The 22,412-nt window shown below is 44.5% G+C and overlaps 1 protein-coding gene across 2 annotated transcripts in view; it reads left to right on the top strand.

The window, feature by feature from the left end:
- Positions 1-21,727, top strand: part of GJA8 (gap junction protein alpha 8) — a 24,443-nt gene extending 2,716 nt beyond the window's left edge. The window contains exons 2-3 of one of the 2 annotated variants that reach the window (XM_027888283.1): positions 4,521-4,689; positions 19,585-21,727. In XM_027888283.1, coding sequence (XP_027744084.1) covers positions 19,595-20,788 — 1,194 coding nt within the window. In that variant the 5' untranslated portion in view covers positions 4,521-4,689; positions 19,585-19,594 and the 3' untranslated portion in view covers positions 20,789-21,727. Of the gene's footprint in view, positions 1-4,520; positions 4,690-14,117; positions 14,228-19,584 lie in introns of those variants that run through there. The other variant, XM_027888284.1, reaches the window with a different exon arrangement.
- Positions 21,728-22,412: the final 685 nt, after the last annotated feature.

Below are 22,412 nucleotides of genomic sequence, written 5' to 3'. Positions count from 1 at the left end.
CCACCTCCACTCTCTGTCCAGTGGGCAGCAATGAGGGGATGTGAACTACTGGCTGAGTTGCTCCAGCAGCTCCTGTTTGCTGGAACAGCTCACCATGTCAGCGAAACAGAAAGGAGGAGAAGGAAAAATGAACAGAGAAAATAAAACAAACCAGAGCATGGAGTTAATAACGAAAGTGGGGGAACACTTCTGGTGTTATGATGTTACCAGACTTAGATTTCTTCAGAGCCCGCTGTGCTTTGCTAGAAATGAGGCTAGTTAGCAGCAGCAGATGTGAATGTAATGACTGTACAGCTGTCAGGGGAATGAGAGAAGCTATGAGAAATCCATGAACTAAGTAGATTCTATTACCTTTTTTATTTATTGTTGTTTTTTCGTGGAGGGCTTAGAAGTGGCAGTTTTCAAAGTGTGGCCTATTGGTTGTTCACGTCAGGTGACTGTAATGCTGTGGAGGGTGAGGGAAGGGTGCAGCAAGCAAGATGCGTGCTATATTCCCAATCAGGAAAAGGAGAGCATTTGGGGAATGGTTACTGAAACTGCTGAGGGATGATGGGGTAGCTGGGAGGAAAGATGCAGCTTAGGAGTAGATGCTAGTGTTGCAGAAGTGGGGATGGGAATTTGTGTAGCTAAGAATAAGTGGGTTTATTTTATGGAAAGGATACTGGTGGTTATTTGGTAACCAGAAGCTTAAAGGATCAAAGAGTTTAGTAAGCCTTTCTGACTTTGCCTGGCCCTTCCAAAAATGTATCACGGCTGTGTGGAAGGTCACCTCCCCTCTGTTCCTAGATGTTAATCACCACCTCCCCCTATATAGGTGACCTCTCGGGTTGCCTAGGCTGGATAAACTCTGGGATATATGATAGCACATTTGCTGAGCTGCAGGATCTAAAGGTAAGGTTGGTATCTGGAATGCCAAGATATTTGTGAGGGGAGGCAGGATTCTTGGTCTCTTCAGCTGCTTGCTCTCAAAAATGGAAGGAGAAGGCATTTGGAATTCCATAAGTCTTTGCAAGCTCCAGGCTATAAACAGGCTCTTCCTGTATGGAACCAGATCTAATGGTAATCAGGAGATATCTGCTTTTCTGTGCAGGCCTAATACTATTGGGATATGCCTTTGTGAGGAGGATGAAGCCCATCAGTCAGGGGGGACAGAAGTGTCCAGTGCTACTGGTATAGATCACTCTGGAAGATGGTATTGAAGACAGTCGTGGGGTAAAGAAATGAAAGCCTTGTCAAGCTGAAGCAGAGGGAGACAGAAAGGGGAAGGAGTCAAAACAAAAACGAAATCAGGAAAAAGGAAGAAAGAAAGAACTACTGGCATTGTTTTGTACAATGGAGAAGTGGCTCAACCATTGAAGACACTCTGTAAACACTATTTTTTCAGTGAGCCAGGCTAAGGGCCTCTGTGGGGGCAAGTACACAAATAGTGGGTCCTCAAGTCCTGCTGCTCTCTACAAAGTCAGTGAGAGCAGAATTTATCACCCATATAACTATGCTGAATTCTAAGGGGAGGTGCTGTGGCTCTAGCATGGTCTGGCTCCTCTGTATCAGATTTCTGAGTAAGCCTGTATTCCCAAAAGTAACGTGAGGGTTGATATGACCAAAGGAATGTATTTGCTATTTTACTTTGTGGATCACAGGACAAGGGCCACATGCAGCAGTCATGGATGTTGTGTTTATCCTCTCCTCTCTTGCTAGCTTGAACACAACAGTACAGCAGCTTGTGTCTCTGAAGCTGTTCTTGGCGTGTAGACTCTTTGCACTAAAAATCTGAATGGATCTCTCACCACAGGCCACAGCCATTCCTTGGGGTGCAGAGCATGCTGGGTGTTGATGTTTTGCAAGTATTTGTAAGACACTCCTCTATCCTGCCTGGTCCTAGACAGGGGACTGAAATGAAAGGTACTAAAATTTCATATCCAGTAGAACATTGCAAAGGCTGGTGTTTCCCAACAACAGTGACCACTGCTTCACCCTGTAGCCACATCTCTGCCTCCAATCAGAAACACCAGACCTGAGCAGCCTGGAGTGTGCCACCTCCTTCCTCTCTAGCATGTGGTCTGTTAAGGATGGGCAAACTGCGTGGATGATGCAGGGAACCCTCACAGTTAAAGTGAAATCTTCTAGGAGGTAGGTTGTTCTCACATTCATCAGCCATGACAGTGGGGGAAAGTGCCTGTCCAGGAAGGTTCTGTTTCACCTGGACCCATTGTTTGCACTGAGCAGAGACTTCACACCTTCTCATACAGTGATCCTTCAATAAAGTGTGAAAGTTCAGATACAGACGATGGAACTGTGGCCCAAATGGGAAATCTGCACAGTAAGATGCCAGATGCATGAAGCCTCTTCCTCCCTGGGATGAAATAACCACCTTTTTTCCCATCGTGAATCTTACCAGCCGAGGGTGTTGCCTCACCTCATTCATTAGCCAGCCAGTGTTGATGCAATTAGGGGTTAAGTAGTTAATCTTCAAAAATCCCTTGAAAGTCAAGGAGTCCATATATTTGCTTATTTGTAATTTGTATACTGCCCCGGAGGCAACCAGGCATGGGAATGCAATCCCGTATTTGTGTACTTCACAACTGAAAAGAAGATGTGGGGAGAGGTCTGAGTTTACAAGAGTGTAAAGAAAAACTGTGACTGTGCTTCACCTTCCTGGTTGCACACTTTGCATCTTCCTGGTGCCCAGTCCTGCAGAAACAACAAGGCTGTATTTTAGTGTGCATTGATACTGGCTTTTCTAACACAGGATGAAGCTAAGTGTGTGCTTAAGCTTGGCTTTGCCCCAGCCAGAGAGGAAGATTCCTGTTTTTTAATTTAAGCCTGCTTGTGGTAAGGCCCACAGAAACATGTATCAAATGTTACCTTTACTTAAAGCTCTTACAGTCGAATTATTCAAGGTAGACTGAGCCAGGAGTACCTGGTGCTGGTACAGTGCTTCTAGAGATTTTTGTTGCTGCTTCTTGCAATGCAGACATTAGAACTTTACAGGGAATGTGTCTGCCCTCCAAAGGGATGGAGATGTGTAACCGTAAGGGGGAAGAAACACTGTAAGGTTGGTCATTTGTGGCTGTGTAGTATTGAACTGCACTATCAATGGTCTGAAAGACAGCAAAATAGTAATTGAGCAGTAGGAGTGACTCAAAGATCAGTGGGCTGCAAAAAAACCCAACCAACCAAAAAACCAAAACAAAAACAAAAGACCCAAAGCAAACAAACCAAAAAACCCCCACATTACTGCAATAGTCTGGATCACTCAGATAGATGGGGCCAAGTATAACATTAGCTGCCCTAAGGCACATGTCAAAGAATAAGGAATACAGGCTGTGCTTATCAGCTGGCACGTTTTTTTCTCAGGAAGAAGTGAAGGGAAAAAGTGGGGGCTGGTACAGCTCACTGGCTGACTATACAGAATTCCAGGATGATGCTGTAGCTGAGGGAGCTCACGCAGCTTTCAGTAAATAACTTTCAACTGAATAGCTCTGGGAAGGGCTGAGCGTGTGTGTCACTTAGCGCTAACACAGTCACTTCCCATGTACTCTATTTAGAGCTTTTGTTGGTGATTCCTGGATGGAAGAGGTTCCAGGAAAAATGCCTGAGGGTATTAAAGAATTGGAAATGTGCCTTCCAGTGAAAGAGGTTGAAGAGCTAGAGTGAAAAGGGAAAACTGAAGGCTAACTTTTTTCTGTGTCTAGGTACACTTACATGGGGAACAAACTCTCTGTGGTCTAGCTGGAGGGCACTAAGATCCAAAAACTGGAATGTGAAACTGGGTAAAAAGCCCCCAAAAATTATATGAAGAAAAGTATTATTTTTTTTAACATCACCTGTAACTAACCACTAGAAAAACTCAGTGAGGGTTTTGCAGGATCCTCCACAGGAGGCTTTTAAGTTGTGGCTGGATTCTTGTCAGAAGGTAGACCCTTGTAGAGATGGGAAGGATTTCTGCCAAGTCTTCAGGTTTCCAAAGATGTGGGTCTAGATGATCAGGCCAGTTCTTTCTCGCATTACAGTCAAACGTTGGCTCATAGCTGTTGGTAGTTATGAGGCTGAGAACTGTCCAGGGTGGGAGAAGTCAGGGTTCCCTGCAAGACCAACCAAGCACAATCTTTGCTGTGAGAATAAGGTGTGGGCTACATGCAGTGCTCTCACCTGAATTCACAATGTTTGGTTTACCTTTTTTTTTTTTTGGATTATGCTGCAGTGATTTCCTGAAGTAAATGAGGCTTTATCAGTTGTCCACTGAGGTGCTCAGTGATAAGAGATAGTAAATCATAATTAATCAGTGTTGCTTTAATTCTCCTCTGGCCAAGGCAAGACATTTGTTATCCATACATCACCTATGGCTTTGTCATCTATCTCAAACTTTAAACCTTGAACAGTTACTCTTCTATGTTTCTGAACCAAATTGGAAAGAGTTTTTCCTTCTGCTACCTCAATTTTTTTTTTTTTTTTTGGTGGAAAAGCTGTATTCCCTTGATGCCAGGGTTTTGCTTAATTTCTTACCTTATTCCCCACAGACTTAAAGTTTGGCAGCGGCCAAGACTGTGCATGTGGAAGAGTCTGAGGTGCAATGAAACTCCTGAGGACGGCACTGGAAGGCTGAGCGCTGGTGCAGATGGAGGTTGGGACAACGTCAGCAGGTGCCAGCAGAGGCTCTGAGCCTTTGCACGCAGCCAGCGTGACCAGGTACTTGCTGTAACAGCACTTCCTAGGAAACACAATGGCCACTTGTGAGCCAGCCCTGCCCCAGCGCAGTGGAGGAAAGCCAGGCAGGGCAGCGTGTCCCCTGTGGCCAGGAGGGCTGGCTGGGTGGAGCGTGGTGAGTGGGGGTAAGCGGGCGAGGATCTGTGGATGTGGCTGCTGAGGCCGTGCCGGGTGGGAAGCTTTTCCTCTTGTGACTTCACCTGGGTTGTGTGCCAACCTCAGCACACAATGTTATCACTGAGAGCCAGCACACGGTCGGGATGGCCGTGCTCGCACACTCGGGCCCCGGGAGACTTTCCAGTCCTTATAGCTCTTGGCTTTGATGGCTCTCACCAGAAAGATGCCATGACCATATTCCCTGGGTTTGTTTCCACTGGTGCCAGCGCTGCCTGTGCTCGTGGATGACCTGTGCCACTGAGGTGGGTATCTAGTTGTAAGAAGTAAGTGAAAGGTTTTGTCAGGAACCGAAGCAGTGACCTCTGCTCTACCCCACCCCACTCTGGCAACCTGTGCTGCTCTTGGCTATTTCCTTATCTAGGGTTTATTGCTGTGCAAAACAGCTGAGTTAATGAGTCAAAAAGAACTCTCAGTTCCTGCTGCATTAAGGCCTTGCTGCCCGGATAAAGATCATTCCCAAGAAGTGTTTTCCATGGGTCAGGGATGCATGGTCTGCCTACAACCATCTTTACTTTTGTCACTGCTAAATATCTTGCCTAAAAGGAATAGTCAGGCCTGGATCATAAGAAGCTCTTGACAGTTTCTCAGATCTGCTCCCGTGGTAGTCTTATCTTCTTTCTAAGACACACAATCCAGATTAAATGCTGCCTCTAGAAGTCTCAGCCTGAGCCTGTCCTCTTCTGTGCTCTATCAGAAAACCTACATTATTTGTTTTGTTCTGCTGTTCCATGAATAAGACCTTTCTGCCCAGGCAAGCCCAGGCATCCTTTCCTGAAGAGAAGGAATAAAGAACCTTTCCTTCATTCCTAGGCAGCCTTTCACTTTTCCAGGACAGATGTTTCTAAGGCAGTTCCAGGTTTTCCATGCTTTGGCAGGATAGGCAATTTCAAAGGTATGGCAATGGCACTGGACTTGTTTGGAGGAAATGGAATTGTTCCAACCTTTCACATCTGAGATTCACCAGGGACTAAAGTCTTTGGCATCAAGGAGACCTGTTCATGCAAGTGTCTATTTCCAGCTAAATTAAAATCTACTTGTAGGACAGTGACATGGCTTTTGACAGGCATGCCCATGTATGCAACAAAGAGCATCTGGAGAATTTTCGGGAGTCTCTGTATTTTTGGGTGTCTCTTTCAAGTACATGGTTGGTGGATGGTTGTTCATAAATCTTTGTAGTTTCACCATCTGTGTTAAGTTTGAAAGAGGCAGGATTTATGTTCAAGTTGTCTGTGGGCTGTCCTTTGGCACGTGGATTGTTCTCTGGCAGTTTTTTTATTCCTTTGTTTTCTCCTGAATGTTCTTTTCTATTCTCATTCTAGTCTTCTCACTTCACATTTGTTCCTCTTATGGTCTTGCCTGTGTCCTTCAAATCTCTTCCCTTGTATGGACAGCAAAGATAGGCACTATCTTTCCAGAACTTGAGAGATGAGACATTGCTCATGGATGGGACCAGCTTTTGAAATGCATGAGCAAGAATCCTCAGGATGATGCAGTACATTGCTACTCGTGACACTGCTTTCTGGTGCCACCTCACAGATCATAAACCATTTTTGGCAGCTGGACTAGAAATGGGCAGATTTAAGTCCTTCAAATTGCATGCTAGCAGTCCACGTGTAGATCTCATAGGATATGTACAAGGTGAGAAGGCAGTCCTGGGAGGGGACTTTCTTACCTTCTTCATTCAAGCTGGCAGGTAGTCATTAAAGTAAGCTGGCTTTTAAACCAGAAAATAAGCACTCTTTTTCTAATTTGATGATTTAGGGGTCTTGGAAAACACATAATAGGGAGCTTTTGACAGTAGAGGAGGGCTTTCATGAAAGTTGGAGAATAAACTAGGCAGGACTGAGGTCTCTACCTGTCACCCCTAAGACGGCAAACATCCTCCAGGATCTTGGTACAAACATGCTATAAAAAAACCCCAATCACTTCTAGTTCTCAAATGTGTTTTGGAACCAGATTGATGGGTAATTTATAGTCTGTTTAGTGGCTGCTATCTTATTTTTATGTCAAGCAACTTCTTTAATCATAATGCCATGTGATAGAAGGGAAACAGCCTTCCAGGATCTCAAGTATATTTATTGTACCAGCTTTGTTTTATTGAAGTGTTATGTGCAATTTCCCCAGAAATTAACATGGTTCAATGGGCTGAATTTTCTATAAACCCACATTGATTGCCCCTAGTTATATTTCCCTCCTTTTATTCCCTGTGTTCTGTGACAGCCACTTAATTATTTAGTTCAGGTCTGAGATCCTATCACAGGTCTGTAGTTACGTGTGAGTAATTACAGTTAGGAGCTAATTATAAAGCAATTATGCCCTTCTACGTAGCCTTTTATAAAAAAGGCCAGACTATGGGTCTTCTTCTTCTCCAGGACTTACTCATTGCACCGAGAAGTACAGAAGTTCAACATAAATAGTGCAGACATATCATCTGCTGCTTATTTAATAAACCAAGTTTTAGTGCAAGGTATCCAGTCCTGCTGATTTAAAATGCCTGATTTTAGTAGGTGGTATTTAACTCCTCTGAGACGCTATAAGAATAGACATGTCACCAACAAAGTCTTCATCAACCTTTTTTTCCAGCAGTGGGACAAAAGTATTTATTGATTTATTTTTTTTGTTGTCTGCATTATTATTGCATAAGATTTCCATCTTATAAACAGATCAATACCATCATTAGGACTAATTTTGTCCTCAATTAACTTTTCAAAAAAATAGCTTTGTCATTTTTTGTATCCTTTTCACTTCCATCATATCTTTTTTATAATTCCTATCTCCAAATTTATATTCAGCTTCTCTCTTACTATTTGTTAAATGTGTTTTATTACTTTTGGCCACCCCCATTTAGACTTTTAATCTGGTTATGTTTTTTCAATTGCACTATTGTTTCTTTACTGGGGAGTTGTGTATTTTTGGTTCCTAGTAAACAATTTTCAAGCAGTTCTCAATGATTATTTATATTTTCTTTTTTAAATCCTCTATTTCTGTTGATTTAGCCCAGAATTCTACTCAGGTCTGTGAAACAAGACTTTTAAAGCATCGTGCCTTTCAAAGCATTATCAGTTTATACCTTCTTCTACTTTCATACAACAGTGGAGTTGGGTGGGGAGCAGTAAATCTGCTACCAGCTCTCATTTCTGCCATCATTTTACCCATCCAGAGAAGGTAAAATACAGGTTTTGTTCATTTTGGATTTAAGATTTGAAAAAATGCAGAAGCGTTTAGGACACTTGAAAATCTCCAAGGCTGCTTTTGAGACAGCAACAACACTGTTCGTTAAATTAAGCAATAACTTGTGTTTATTTTTTTCCTTGGTGAGTGTTCAAATAACCAGTGTTGCTTTGTTATCCATCACACACCCAAATCATCAATCCAGTTGCTGGAACACTGACTCACAAATATTGAATATTGATAACCAGGAAATTATGATTCAAAGTCACAAACAACCTTCTTATTTCTATCCCAATTCTGCCCCCTCCATCTCCCTTGGGGCTGTAGCCACTGATTTGAACGTTCAGTTGGTACAAACCATCCCAGCATCTTTTCCAGTGTCTTACAGCTGTTGTTCCCTGGGCAGGCAAAGCCTTGTTGAATATAAAATGGAAAGGAATGCCACAATTGCATAGGGCAGGGGGAGTAGGAACCCACCAAACCTGCTGCACCCTGGGCAAAAGCAGAGGGGAGATGACAGAAATATTAGATCACATGTCCTCACTTCAGAGCTTCAGGGACTAGAGAGATGCAGGCCATCAAAACAGAGGCCTGTATTTTTCTGATAAACTACCTACAATAATAGCTGCATTCATTTTGATGCCATTTAACCATCAGACAAGAATGGGGCCTCGTAGCACAGGGCAAGGGGAAGACTATTCATGAGTTGCTACACCAAGGTGGAACTTGCCACAGAAGTAGCTGCTGAAAGTTCTACCAGGTCTGACAGAGATCAGGGAACTCCCAAAGACTCTTAATGCTTTTTTAAAAAGGATCTTGAAATGTTTTAAACTGTATTGCTCTTAAGAATGTCATATTCACTGAACAGTAAGAGGACTGCAGGGAATTGAAGTTTGCTGGAAGTAATGAACAAAAAACCAACCCAGGCCTCTCCAAACTGGATAAGCCCTTCCACCCTATCACCTATATTTTCTGGCAGGGCTGTACATAAATAATTCCTGACTCCCTTCACCTAGCTGTTTACTAGTCTGAGGCCAGGTTGTCTCAGGGAATGCTGAAGACCTTTGGATGGATGATTTATCTGTGGGCAGGTTATCTTCTTGGTCAGGAAAAGAGAACGACTGGCTCAACAGCTTCCAAGTTCAATAACCTCCTTTTCTTCTTAACAAATTGCTGAGGCATGAGAGGCTTCCGTTCCTTGCTGGCATCTTTTACACTGTGCCCAAAGAAACAATCATATCAGGCTCAGGAAGACGAGTGGCTGAAAGGGCAGGGAAACAGGAACCGTCCCCACAGATGTCCTCCCCAGAGAAGCTGGGAACAGGCTTTGCTGTGGGAAATGGGAAGCTGAGGTCAGCCAAAGTGCACGGCAGGTACGTGCGCCTCTCGGGACTGGAAGAACAGATAATGGGCTGCTTTGCCTCCCCATCCCTCCCCTGTCCTGCCTGTGAGCTCTCCTGGGCCACCTTCTCACCTTGTGTGCACAGCACACCTGCAGTGTGTCATTCCACGGTGTGGAAATGAAGGCAGGGAGATAAAGGTGGAGAGTGGGTGGTGACAACGCTCCTGAGAGCCCTGAGCCTACCACTCAGCAAGGCAGGCCTTGGGGAGTGAGAAGAGCCTGGAAGAAGGGAGAAAAGAGTAGGGAATGAGTCCCCATCAGCAACAGGAAGGCAACAAACCTCATAGACAGTGAGGTAACAGGGGATGCTTCCACACATACCCACTTGTTCGGATCTTTCAGGAGCTTTGTCCTTTCCAGCTCCTTGTTGCCTGGGGATGTTAAGAGATTGTACAACAAGTCCTGATAAAACAAACGTACGGAGATCCCCTCAAGAGGCTGGAAGATATTATTAGCTCCTCTTTTACTGGCAGGCCTGCAGCAATTAATTATTACCAGAAGTATTATCAGGTGCTTGTCACTGCTTTCCCTGGATCCACTTCACATAGTCCAGATTGGCTGTAAGCAACATGTTCCCTGACTCGCCTGATACCTCACAACTCCTGATAGCAGTTCATCTGTTTCTCTGAGGAGGATCTCAATAGTGGTGGAAGGGCCATAACCTAGAATATATGCTGAGGTAAATTTGAGCCCATGGGCCACTTAAGTATGTAGCATGACTACAATTTCATGTCTTCTTGATGATATCCTCCAGCTGATGTGCCCACCTCTGTGACTGACCAGGTGGTAGGTTCTAGGCAGGGGGCAGAGAAAGGGACAGGTAAGAGCAGGGTATATGGGGACCTAGGAAGGGCATTTTATATGTGATGGCTCCAAAATGCATGTTTAGCACCTTGCCTACAAGCTCTGTGCCCTGTCCCAGTGCTGCTCCTCAGAAAGAGTGCCTGCACTGGCACAAGAACTTAGAATTTCTAACCAGGACACTGTTGGAAAGAAATAACCTGTTTTAAGTCAAATTTTAAGTGAAATCATGCTCAGCCATGAAATCACGTGTTTAAGAGAGGACTCTTCTTGCTTCTCTCCCTAACCCTGGTTATGCATAGCACCTACCTTTGACATATAAGAGTTCATCTCCTTTGCCTTAGGTGTTCTTTGTACTTTAAGTGAAGTTTTTATTATTAACCATGTTATTGAAGGAAAAATCATGCAAGGCTGCTGGTATACTTGAGAAGTGCTTGCTGGAAAAGGGATGCAGGTTCAGATGAAAATATAGATTTTACTAGTAAATAGAGTGCCTTGTCAACAAAGTTTACAGTGATTCTACGGGTTAAATCATAGACATCAAAACGATCCTCACATCAGTTTAACTCCAATCTATTCAACCATTGCAAAAGCACCATAAAAAGAAAATCACAGTCACAATAGGTATAACTGCACCACCGTGAGTTTCCTGTGCTCGCTTTGCCTTATTTTCGTATCTGCAGAAAAAGTTTAAGACAGGAGGGATGAGGGAAGAGAAGGGTCGGGTTTAGATACAGCGTAATGGATACACTGCACCTTCTCCTTTCTCATTCACAGCGAACCTCGGAGTCCCGGTGCTGTCGGCTCATGAATGAGAAAACATCGCCCGCTAGTGGCTTGGGCCACTGAGCAGAGCTGCTGCTCTGCTTATGTTGCTCCAGCAATTGTGCTGGGACAAGGTGGGTGGCTCTCCTTCCTCCTGCCCTTGGATAAAATCAGCATCTCTGGAGAAAGACGTCTCTGAGCTGAGCGAGACAAGAGGTTCCTGATGGAAGCGCTGTGAGTCGCCTGCAGGTTGTTGGTCATGTTTAGTATCGGAAGGAACACTCTGGATAAGCCATGACATCCACTCTCACGATTACTACAGTAAGAGAACAAATTGATTGAAATGTGGTTATGGTGGCAAACACCTCTAAAGCTGCAGCACGTTCAGAGCCACAGAACGAAGCTGTGACCCTCCTGAAGGTTCCCCGAGGACAGCCCTCCTGGCAGGGCTTGGAGATAGCTGGGGTGAGCTAGGACAGCATGGGAAGCAGTACAGCACCATCGTGCTCCACACTGCCCCAGCTAATTAGCCCCACTCCAGAGGAGATAATTAACTCAAGTGGAATTCTTCACTGACACGGCCAACTTGCTCCCAGACCTGAGCTGGTATCTCCCCAGTTCAGCATTGCACTGGGTGGTGTAGACAACCTGTGATGTCCAGGCTCAGTTTTCAGGACTGGTGACAAGATAGTTTTTTTTTTTTTTTCCCCCCTGACTGAAAATATTTTCCTGAGATTTCTCTAGGTCTTTAGCCCTATACAAAACTGTAGAGACCAAAGACCTCAGCCTCCCTCTACCCCCAATTGCTTTTCTGCTTACAAGGTAAGCTCATCCTTAACAGATGTTTGTTTACCTCTTCATAAAAACCTCCTGTGATTCTACAGCCTCCCCAAGCAGTGTGCTGCAGTGCTTTGCTATTCTTGCCATTGCAAAGTGTTTTTCTAATGTTTAGCTCTATCATTTTTATTGCAAATTAAGCTGATTATTTCCTCTTCTACTTTTGGTGAATGTAGAGGACAACTGCTTAGTCTCTCCACCCATTATAACAAATGTTTATGTGCTGGAAGACTGTTATCATGCCTTCCCTCCTGTTGTTCTTTTCCTAGAGAAAACAAACTCAGTTATTTTATCCATTCCTTACAAGTCATGGGTTTTTTTTATCTCTTATCATTTTGTTGTTCTTTTTTGGACTCTCTCCAGTGTGTTTACATCTCCTGTAGAAAGTAGAGCCTGGAACTGGACACACTGTTCCTGCTGAGAGCTCAGCAGGATCAAGTAAATGCACAAAATAATTGCTTCCTTTGCCTTATACACAAAATTCCCATTAAAGCATCTCAGAATGAGATTTGTCTTCTTCTGTGGGGATCTCACTTAACGGGCTCATACTGGGTCAAACCCCAGCTCTTCTTTACTGGGCTGCTGCCAAAATGGTTATGGTTTTGTTTGGACCAGCGCATTCGGTGTCTGTGCAGTTGCCTTTCCTGAACTGCTACCTTGGTGCAGTCACCTCTGCAGAGGGCAGAGCACAGCTCTCCAGGGCCTCATGTTCCTCTCAAATTCTGACTGCTCCAGCCCCATCTTCAGGAGGGACTGCTGTCTCACCAGACCAGCTGTCATCCTCTTGGTTTTGTCCTCTAGGCTGTTGTCCGAAACACTCAAGGAAATACTGGAGGGAAAACTTCAGGGACAGGAATCTCACAGCTGGAAAAGTGAAGCCCTGACAATTACCCTTGATTATGGTACTTCAGCCTGTGTAGCCTCTGTGTGGTGACATTTCTTGCTGCGCTGGGAGCCTATGATCTGGGTATTTTCCAAAGGCTCACAAAAGTCAGGGTATTCTATACCTAACCATTTCCTCCTCATCTACCAGGCCTGTTAGTCAAAGAAGGAAATTAGCTTGGTTTGAAGAACAATTCAAAATTCCCTGCTGGTTGTTTCTTATCAGCTTATTGTCCTTTAGCTACTTATAAATTGATTGTTTCATAATTGGTTCCAGTATCTCTCTAGGTATCACAGTTAGGCTGACTGGCCTGTAATTCCCCAGGCCCTCTTAGAACGGTAATTTGCAGAGAAGAACTGCATTTAAGTTAAACAGCGATAGAAAGACATTCCACTTTTGCCCTGCTTATCTTTATTCACTGTCTAGTTTTGTTCCATCCCTTAAATTAAAAACATGTTTCCCATAAGTATTCATCCTCCACTTGAGGCTCAGCACAATCTGGCCCTATCTCCACCTCTTCTGTGTTCCTGCCCAAACCCTCCTGTTACACACTTCCCCAGTTCCCCTCCTCCTCGATGATTTATATCTTCCTCCCTGTCTTTATGGTTTGTTTGCAGTTGCCTAGCAAAATGTATTCCCCAGCAATTTATCTCCCAGTACCTGGAGGTTTCTGAAGAGAGTCCTGGAAAAATCTGAGAACCTTGCCCTTAAAACACGGGCAGTGACCCTTGCCAGTCTTGCAGGGACCTGGCAATGCCTGCCTAAAGATTCGCCCAGCGCTGGCCACATTTAAATGATGTCTGAGACCAGTAGGTGGCAGAGAGATGATGAAATCTGGGAGACTCTGGTCCTGGTGATCAGACTGACAGATCCCTCTGGCTCTAGGATGGACAAGGACACCTGTTGCTGGACAGCAGGTGTGTGCTAAGTTGGGCAGTGCCTGGCAAAAAAGAGTGTTGGGTGATGCTCCCAGCTTCTTGTAGGGAGGCTGGATGTGTCCAGTGCTCAGCCTCAGCCAGGAGTGAAAGGTCTGTGTGTTCAGCAGAAGAACAGGAAGCATGTGCCACTTTCTAGCTAAGCAGATCGGGAGAAGATAACTTTGTTTGAGGGAGGGGTATCGTTATCCAGGGTTGTGCGCTATATAATTGCACAATCTGCTATCATGCATGAACAGAGCTGTTCAATAGCATGGCCCTGCCTTGTCCTGACATCATGTCTGTGTTGGAAATCCGTTTGGAATGAAAAATCCCACATTCCCCAAGTGACCTCGTAGGCTCGGAGCAAAAGGCTGAGTTGCAGAGGAGACTTCACAGACTCAGTGGTGCCAGAGACAGGAGCTCAGCCACCAGCCTCAAAGCAGCTAAAGGATGAGAAGTCAGCCATGAAGCAAAATTCTTTCCAAAGAAAATAACATTTTAAAACTGCAGGAGATGTCCGTGGTTCTTTGAAGGCAAGAAAAGTCCCAAAGGCTAGGAAAAGTCCCTGTGAGTAACGGTGCTACTCTCACTAGCTGCTACTCTTTTTAGCACCAGTTTTTGGAAAGTACTCAGCATGTCTGCAGGTTGCTGGTCCAGCTACACAGGTTGGAAGTGTTGGCCATTATCAGTCTGGTACTGTCAGTTCTTTGCAGTTCTTTCGCAGGCTCAGTGATCATCACATGTTGCATGTGAGGCCCAATCTTCTAGACCTTTTGTTTTATGGTCTCCACCCTTTTCTTTCACAGCCACTGCTTTGATGTGCCCAAGAGAATCAAGTGTCCTTCTTGCTTTTCTCATGCTCTGCCTTCTCCTCTTCGTCCCCATCTTAACCAATCACTTCCCTGCTTAAGCCAGTATAAGAGGAATTCCCCACTGCCCATCTTCATCTTAATTCAGGCCCTTTTCTTCAGGGGGAGGAGACCACAGTGAGCTGGAGAATCCAGAGCTCAGTGGTGCCTTTTAAAAAGACATCCAGATGAAGGGACTGTGTGGTTTTTCCACAAACCAGAAATGTCCTGTTAAAATCAGTGCTAATGGCTCTGTACCCTAATGACAGCAAAGAAAGTCACCCTGATCATTCACATAAAAGTAACATTCACCCAAAAAGATCAAAGACTTGAATATAATTTCTGCATCAGCTGCATCTTGCAAGCTGTTCTGCAACTTGCCAGACAGTGTTTGATATTTGGGTAGTGTTTGTGAAAGGCAGATAAAAGGTTAATGGGAAATATCTCTGACAGTTGCTGGATGTAATTTAGAGATGGACTACAGCCATGTAGTTACATACCAGATTTGGGGTTTGGCTCTTTATGTTAGAAAGATAAGGCCCAGAAAGGGATACACACATTCAACCAGAGCTGAGTTTTCCAAAAAGACAGTTTCAGTCTGAAAAGGATCAGGCGGTTTAACATCTGAACCGCCTGCTCTCTGTGATGCATCACCTTCCAGGCACTCTTCAAAGCTGTTAGGTGCTGGTGGTACCATTTAGTCCTCCCTTTCTTAGTACTTCCCTGAGAGGGTTTGAGGGTGGCAATGATGACCAGTTACTCATGTGTTAGTCCTTGTTCATCTCAGTAGCACAGAGCAAAACAAAGCAACAAAGGTATTCTTCACTCTTCCTTACTGTTCTTATTCCTACTGTTGATCAAACTGTGCCTTTTCTTATTCACTTCATGTTCTTGGGGCTTGTGTCTTCCCACACACCAGGGTGAAAAATGTTCTGCTATAGCTTCTCTATTAAGAGAGTGATTTATTAAGGTGTTCAGAATATGACTTTCATTTCAACTACATCCACTGAGGCTGATTTTTTTTCTTTTGTGTCTCCAGACTGGTTCCTCTTGCAAAATATGATTTTTTTTCCCCATCTCTGACTTATCCTTTAGCTCTTTTGAAATCGTTTTTGAAAAACATCATCTCAGCCTCCAATTGTGCTTTGAACTTTGGGGCTGTGCAAAAAAAGCTGTTTGGGAAGACAACTGCCAAGATGAGGCTCTGAACTTACATGGGCGCAAATACCCAGAAACACTGAAGAGAGGCCTGAAACCATTGGTTTGAAGGTACAAAATTTTGTGGCCCTTGTATTATATATAATATCTAATTTAAATGACAGCTTTTCTAGACAGAATGTCTCCTAGTGCCATTCTGGGAAATTAAATTCAGTGTTGAGTTTGCATAAAGAGAGATGAGAGCTACTTGCTGCTTCATCACTTTATGAGCCCGGTATCTGTACCATTGCTTAGCAAATTTTGCTTCCAGTAATCCTCTATTTCTTCAGAGCTGAGCACCAAGAGCACACTCCGAGCAATTCCTACAGGAAGACTACAAAACCAACACCTCAGAATCAAGTTATCACCTTTGGCTTATAATTAAAACTCCCAGGGCAATTAGTGGTACTTGCAGAGGCATTACTGAGCCTGTGATTCTTCTCTCCTGTGGGCTCCCCAGCACTTTTGCAGGTGGCTGAGGGTAGGCGAGTGCGCCTGGGGTAACATTCCTGTTTGCTGGGCTGCTGGAATTCAGCTACGCTCCTTAACAAAACAGTTTGGTTTAGACATTTTTAATGCATGTGCCACATGTAAGATGCATTTGGAGGAAAAACTAAGCAGAACTAAGGCACTGAAAAGTGAGGTTGTAAAATTGGTGTTTCTCAGCTTTGGTTAATATTGACTGTTAATCTTGTTTTCTCATGCCGCTGCTTTTTCCAGGGAGAAGATGTTAAAGAGCAGCCCAAAATATCTGACAATGCCAAATACAGACCCAGTACCTCAGTAAATGGCTGTGCTGGAAATCAGCAATGCAATTTGTCTGTCAGAGTTGGGTGTAGGGTAACAATTTAATTCAATTAATTCTGGCACTGTCAGAGATATTGGCATTCCCTTTTCACCTGTCGCACTGCAACACCTAAAGACTGGTGAGTGTGGACACACAGAGAGCTGTGCTGAACCATAGCAGAATTGCAGAGATGCTTTGGTCCCTGCTTAACTGAGCAAACTCCCATTTATGCATGTATTAGGTTTTCACTGCCTGTCGCCTGTTCCTCTCCCCCCTCTGCTTTTTCATGTTCAGTGGATTCTCCTCTCTGTGTCTCTGCCTCTCTCTCTATTTTTTTCTCCCCATTGTTCCCCACGTCACCAACTGTCACTCACTTCATAAAGCCGTCTGGCTCGGAGCTTAAATATTGCAGGGCAGCTAAAACCCACCATCAGAGCCAATTCAGTCATATCTGCTCAGTCGTGCGACAAGATTGGGGCTTTTAGGGTAGGGAAGAAGAGAGACAAAAGTTCACTCTTCCCTGCCGAGTGCCAAGAGAGGAGGGGGACACGTTTCTTCGGTGGAGCCTTTCACAGCGGCAAGTTGCTTGCTCAACATCCTTAACCTGTACAGTCTCTTTTGCCGGTGGCGTGCTCAGGGTGCGACGTCCGGAAGCGCAGGGTGGGGGTCTGCAGCGAGCCCGTGGGAGTCAAGAACACGAGTCTGTTGACTCTGGGTTGGCTTAGGCGGTGTCCTGCTTTCTCCTCACGGCAGGCAGTTTAAAGGGAGAAGAAGAACTGCGTAAATACATCGCTTACACCTTTTTTCTGAGGCTCGAGGGGGCTGGCTCCTCGCAGGTGGAATCCTAAGCATGTGAACGGGTCGTGCCACTCATCATCAGTCTGCCCAATATTGTCGCTTGCAGTTGAGCCGACTGAGCAACCTCGAACCACTTCACGTGCAGAGAACGGAGAGGGTGGTCATGGCAGAGTTTTAAAAAAAAACGTGGCTGGTTTGGAAGTTGTCTCAGGAAGAGTTTAGCCAAATGCGAGCAATCTGTGAGCAAGACAATTGGTGGAGTTAGCCAGGGAACATTTTTCCTTCTCCTGTACAGTGAGTTTTCTGTCTGATAAGGTTTATCACATATCTTGTGTGCTGCAGCGCTAATGTTTGAAAGGTAGCGTGGCTACCAGCGTGACTCACAAAGAAAGAGAGGGATGGAGTTGACTGAGGTGCCTTGGGGACAGTGAAGTTTATACTGCGAGTAGTCATGTTTTTTACAGAGTTGCACGTGATTGGTTACTGTTGGGTGTACTTTGCTCTGAGAATTTGCAGAAAGAGAATGTTTAAATCAGTTTAGATAATGTATGTAAACAGCATAATCTTCTGCTAGACTTGTTAATGTAAGCGCTGACATTAACACACTCCTTTACACAACTTTAATGACTGAGAAAGTAGCAATTTTCTTCGGTGATTAAATTATATGTTTGCTGCTTCCTCCTGCGAGGTGTTTGTGCAAGCTGAAGGGCTGCGTTCTGTTTTTCGTTTTCTAACACGGGTGCCTGGGGTTAAAAGAATGTTATGAGGTTCGAAGGCAAGGAATGTGAGTCTATCCTGTTTGAGCAAAATGCCATCATAAGCATTTTTTTGGATTGAAAATTTGTGAAACTCCCCAGAGCCGTAGAGCTCTCAACATTGTGCATGTTTGTCTGTGTGTGAATACGTACACACAGTAGCTGAGGCAGACTAGTATGCGTTGGTGTGTCACAACATTTGGCATTACAAATATATCCTGGTGGTATCTGAGGGAGGAGGGAAGTTTAGATACTCAGATTTCCACACTCTTGGCTCTGGCACTTTTTCCCAGCACTTGTGTATGTGTGTCTGCATTTAGGAAACTATAGATGGAGGTAGTATCTAAGAGATGAACTTCTGGATCCCTGTGAACAGCTATTTTATGAATAATGTTCCCTGTTTCACTTGTCATGGTCCACCAATCGGTCCTTCTGGACCACCTTAATATTCTGCATTGCTCAGAGACTTCAGACTGCTGTGGTGTGTTAAAACAACACATCCAAAACAACTTTCCTTTTTTATTTCTCTCATACACAGATTTTCCCTTGCGTGAAATGATATAGTGGGAAGTTCAGGATATGCAGGATGAAGTCCTGGCCTAGGAATAATTTCTTAGCATGCAAAAATAATGACAGATGTAATATTTGACTTGCATCACTTGAAAATGGACTATTTTCTTAGCTTTCCAGTAGGATATATGCAGCTGGCTTCCAGTTCTGTGTTGGTTTAAGATAGCAGCACGGACGTTTTAGAGACAGCAACTACTATTTTAGGTACCAGTTAGAGACCTTTGTGTTTTTCTTTGGGTTGGTTCCAGTCTCAGTGTGGCAACTGACTTCAGAAGAGGAATAGCCCCAATAACTATATTGCATATAATGTATTCTATGTAGCAAAACTAGTCTGTGTAGTAGTTATTAGGCTTATACAGTATTACTAACATAGTAATGGTGTTGTAATTGCTGTTCTTACCTAACAGAGTGGTTGCTAATGTAGAATTGATATACACAGTCTAGAGAGAATCCAGGTTTATGTAGGTGCAAGATGGGCGCAAATGTGAGATCTGTTTGACCCCTGCATGGTGTTCTGGTGCAGGAGAGCTTGGGTGCTTGAAAGCCTACCTGTCTTTTTTAACCACTGCAGCTGCACGCTGATAAATCTGCTCCATGGTACTGCTGGGGAGTGTTTGTACATGTTTGAAATCTAAGCAGGCTCACACAACCAAGCCTACAAGGCACCACAGAGGACTCTCACCTGGAAAAGGAGATAAATATACTCCCTGGCTGAAAAGTAATTGCCCATTTAGTGCCATGAAAGAAAGAATTTAGCAAGCAGCTTGCTCTGGCTTCCCAGCCCTTCTCCTGCTAATAAATTATTGTGATCAGGCAAATCAGCAAGTAAGCAAACGACCGTCTTTCTGTTCTCAAAGCATGTTAGGGAAATACCGATTGAAAGCAGCAAAAGACATCAGTGGGAAAACCTGAAATCTTTTAAATTTAGTGTAATTTGTGGTCTTTCTCTTTCTTTTTTTCTTCCCTTAGACAGTAAGAAATGGGTGACTGGAGTTTCTTGGGGAACATTTTAGAGCAGGTGAACGAGCAATCCACTGTCATCGGGAGAGTTTGGCTCACGGTGCTCTTCATTTTCCGCATCCTGATCCTGGGAACGGCTGCCGAGCTGGTGTGGGGAGATGAACAGTCAGACTTTGTGTGCAACACCCAGCAACCTGGTTGTGAGAACGTCTGCTATGATGAGGCCTTCCCCATCTCCCACATCCGGCTCTGGGTCCTGCAGATCATTTTTGTGTCCACGCCTTCACTGATGTACTTTGGGCATGCTGTGCACCACGTCCGCATGGAGGAGAAGAGGAAAGAGAGGGAGGAAGCTGAGCGGCGTCAGCAGGCTGAGGTGGACGAAGAGAAGCTGCCCCTGGCTCCAAACCAAAACAAAGGCAACAACCCTGATGGAACCAAGAAGTTTCGCCTGGAAGGTACTCTCCTTAGAACGTACATCTTCCACATCATTTTCAAAACCCTCTTTGAGGTGGGATTCATAGTAGGTCAGTACTTCCTGTATGGCTTCCGGATTCTCCCCCTTTACCGCTGCGGGCGGTGGCCCTGTCCCAATCTTGTGGACTGTTTTGTCTCCAGGCCCACGGAGAAGACCATCTTTATTATGTTCATGCTGGTGGTGGCTGCCGTATCCCTCTTCCTCAACCTGGTGGAGATCAGTCACTTGATCCTGAAAAGAATCCGGAGGGCTCTGAGAAGACCAGCAGAGGAACAGCTTGGAGAGGTCCCGGAGAAGCCTCTCCACGCCATCACGGTCCCCTCCATCCCAAAGGCCAAAGGCTACAAGCTGCTGGAAGAAGAGAAGCCGGTGTCCCACTATTTCCCTCTCACGGAAGTAGGGGTTGAGCCCAGCCCCCTTCCATCAGCCTACAATGAGTTTGAGGAGAAGATTGGGATGGGACCATTGGAAGATCTCTCCAGGGCATTTGATGAGAGGTTGCCATCGTATGCACAAGCGAAGGAACCAGAAGAGGAGAAAGAAAGAGCGGAGGAGGAGGAGGAGCAAGAAGAGCACCCTCGGGAGGAGCCAGGGGTGAAGAAAGCAGAAGAGGAGGTGGTGAGCGATGAAGTGGAAGGGCCTTCAGCACCTGCTGAACTCGCCACTGATATGAGACCCCTCAGCAGGCTAAGCAAAGCCAGCAGCCGGGCCAGGTCAGATGATTTGACTGTGTGAAGGTGCAGGATACAGGGAGCACATGAAAAGGAAAAAGTTGAAGAGAAAAGGAGAGGTAGAGAAAGAATCAAAACATATTTTTAAGCAAAGCGCTAAAATGGCCATTTGAATATTATTTCCTTTTATGAATTCCCAACTGGAAAGGTACTACCATGATAACTGTGCCTTATTTGCCCTGTATGTCCCTGTATTTCCCTGTTTCCACATGCCAGCTCACTCCTTCCAGTAATATCTACACTGTACACATAACTGATGTATTTTAAAACCTAACACGGCAGTGATACTCAAATGTCGCCACTGTGAACGTATTTACTGAAAGCCTTGTATTCCACATTTCTCTAGGAATGTGGGGAGGATCTGTCTTTCAGCCAGCAAGGGGGAAGACTGATCAACAACTGTATCTAGTCCTTCTTTTTCTGTTTCCACCTATGGCTCGCTGAGCAGATCTCCCTTTTGCTGTTGGCATGGAATTGCAGTTAAATTTAATTCACAAAGTGAATTCTGTGCTTAGCATCAACACACTAAAATAGTAAGCCCAACTTCCCTTCTCTATCCAGAAAATAAAATCCAAAAATGTTCTCAATTTCTCTGTGAATGCATATCTGACTTAGGTAAAAATATTTGCCCTTTGTCAAAAATATTTCTGCTCTCTCTTCAAGTGACACTGACAGTGGGCAAGGTTAACAGTAATCTCTACTAGGATTTAGCAGATGCCCAGAGATGGATTATTTGTTCCCAAGAGGGTCACCCAGCCCTGAAACTATTTCAGTATACTGGAAAGAATAAATTCAAGTGATATTTTTTTACTTGAGCCTTGTGACTTAAAGATCTGAAACTTGATTTAGCCAAACAAGCGTGGGAAGGCTTCTGAGAAAGGAGGGAACAGCTACAGCCCCCAGAGAATGAAACCAAATACAAGCCTTCATGGTGTGATCCTGACATGTGTTCAGTTCCTGGAGCTTCCAGGCACTCAGCAAATCTCAGGTACAGAGTCCTGAAGGCACCTGTGGTCCTATACCAGGGGTCTGGGTAGCTATGCGACTTTTTAAACCTCTAAATATAAAACTGGTTGGTCAAGTTTGAAAAGACTGATGTGGTAATAGTCTTTTGACATCTTTTGTTTTTAATTTGACAGACAGGAGCCATTTGGTGGGCTACTTCTCTATTAAATGCCAAAGTCTCACTCAAGTAAGACAAGGCCTTTCAAAAGATGATTTAGACCTTTTGTGCCAACAGGTCTGTACAGAACTCTGAGACTCAGAAAAATATTTTTTACGAAAGGCAGAAAATCATGTGCTTGCAATGTTTAGATGTCTAATATAGATTTCTAAGTTTAGGACTACAGCAGCACCTTTTTGGCTGGGACAGTGCAGCAATGTGTTCAAAAGCTTCAGGTTTAGCAGCTGTGTCCCCCCAAAACTGAGCCTCATGCCAAAAAAGTGCAGGTATGCACTCTCATCTGCTCTGCTCTGCAAACCTCGGACCCTGCCATCTCAGCAAATTCTTTCTGCTGGGCTGCAGCCTATCCCATTGTTCCCAGGGCAGGCTTTAATCCAGGTCAGGGAAAAAAGGTCTCTGGCACAATGCATAAAACTCATCCCGCCATCAGCTAGAAAAGACACCC

The sequence above is a fragment of the Empidonax traillii genome, unplaced genomic scaffold (assembly GCF_003031625.1).
Source record: "Empidonax traillii isolate 1590-97213 ecotype Southwest subspecies unplaced genomic scaffold, ASM303162v1 scaffold236:size2090792, whole genome shotgun sequence".
Lineage (NCBI taxonomy): Eukaryota > Metazoa > Chordata > Aves > Passeriformes > Tyrannidae > Empidonax > Empidonax traillii.
The sequence above is the reverse complement of the archived record's forward strand: the minus strand, read 5'-3'. Positions and strand labels throughout refer to the sequence as shown.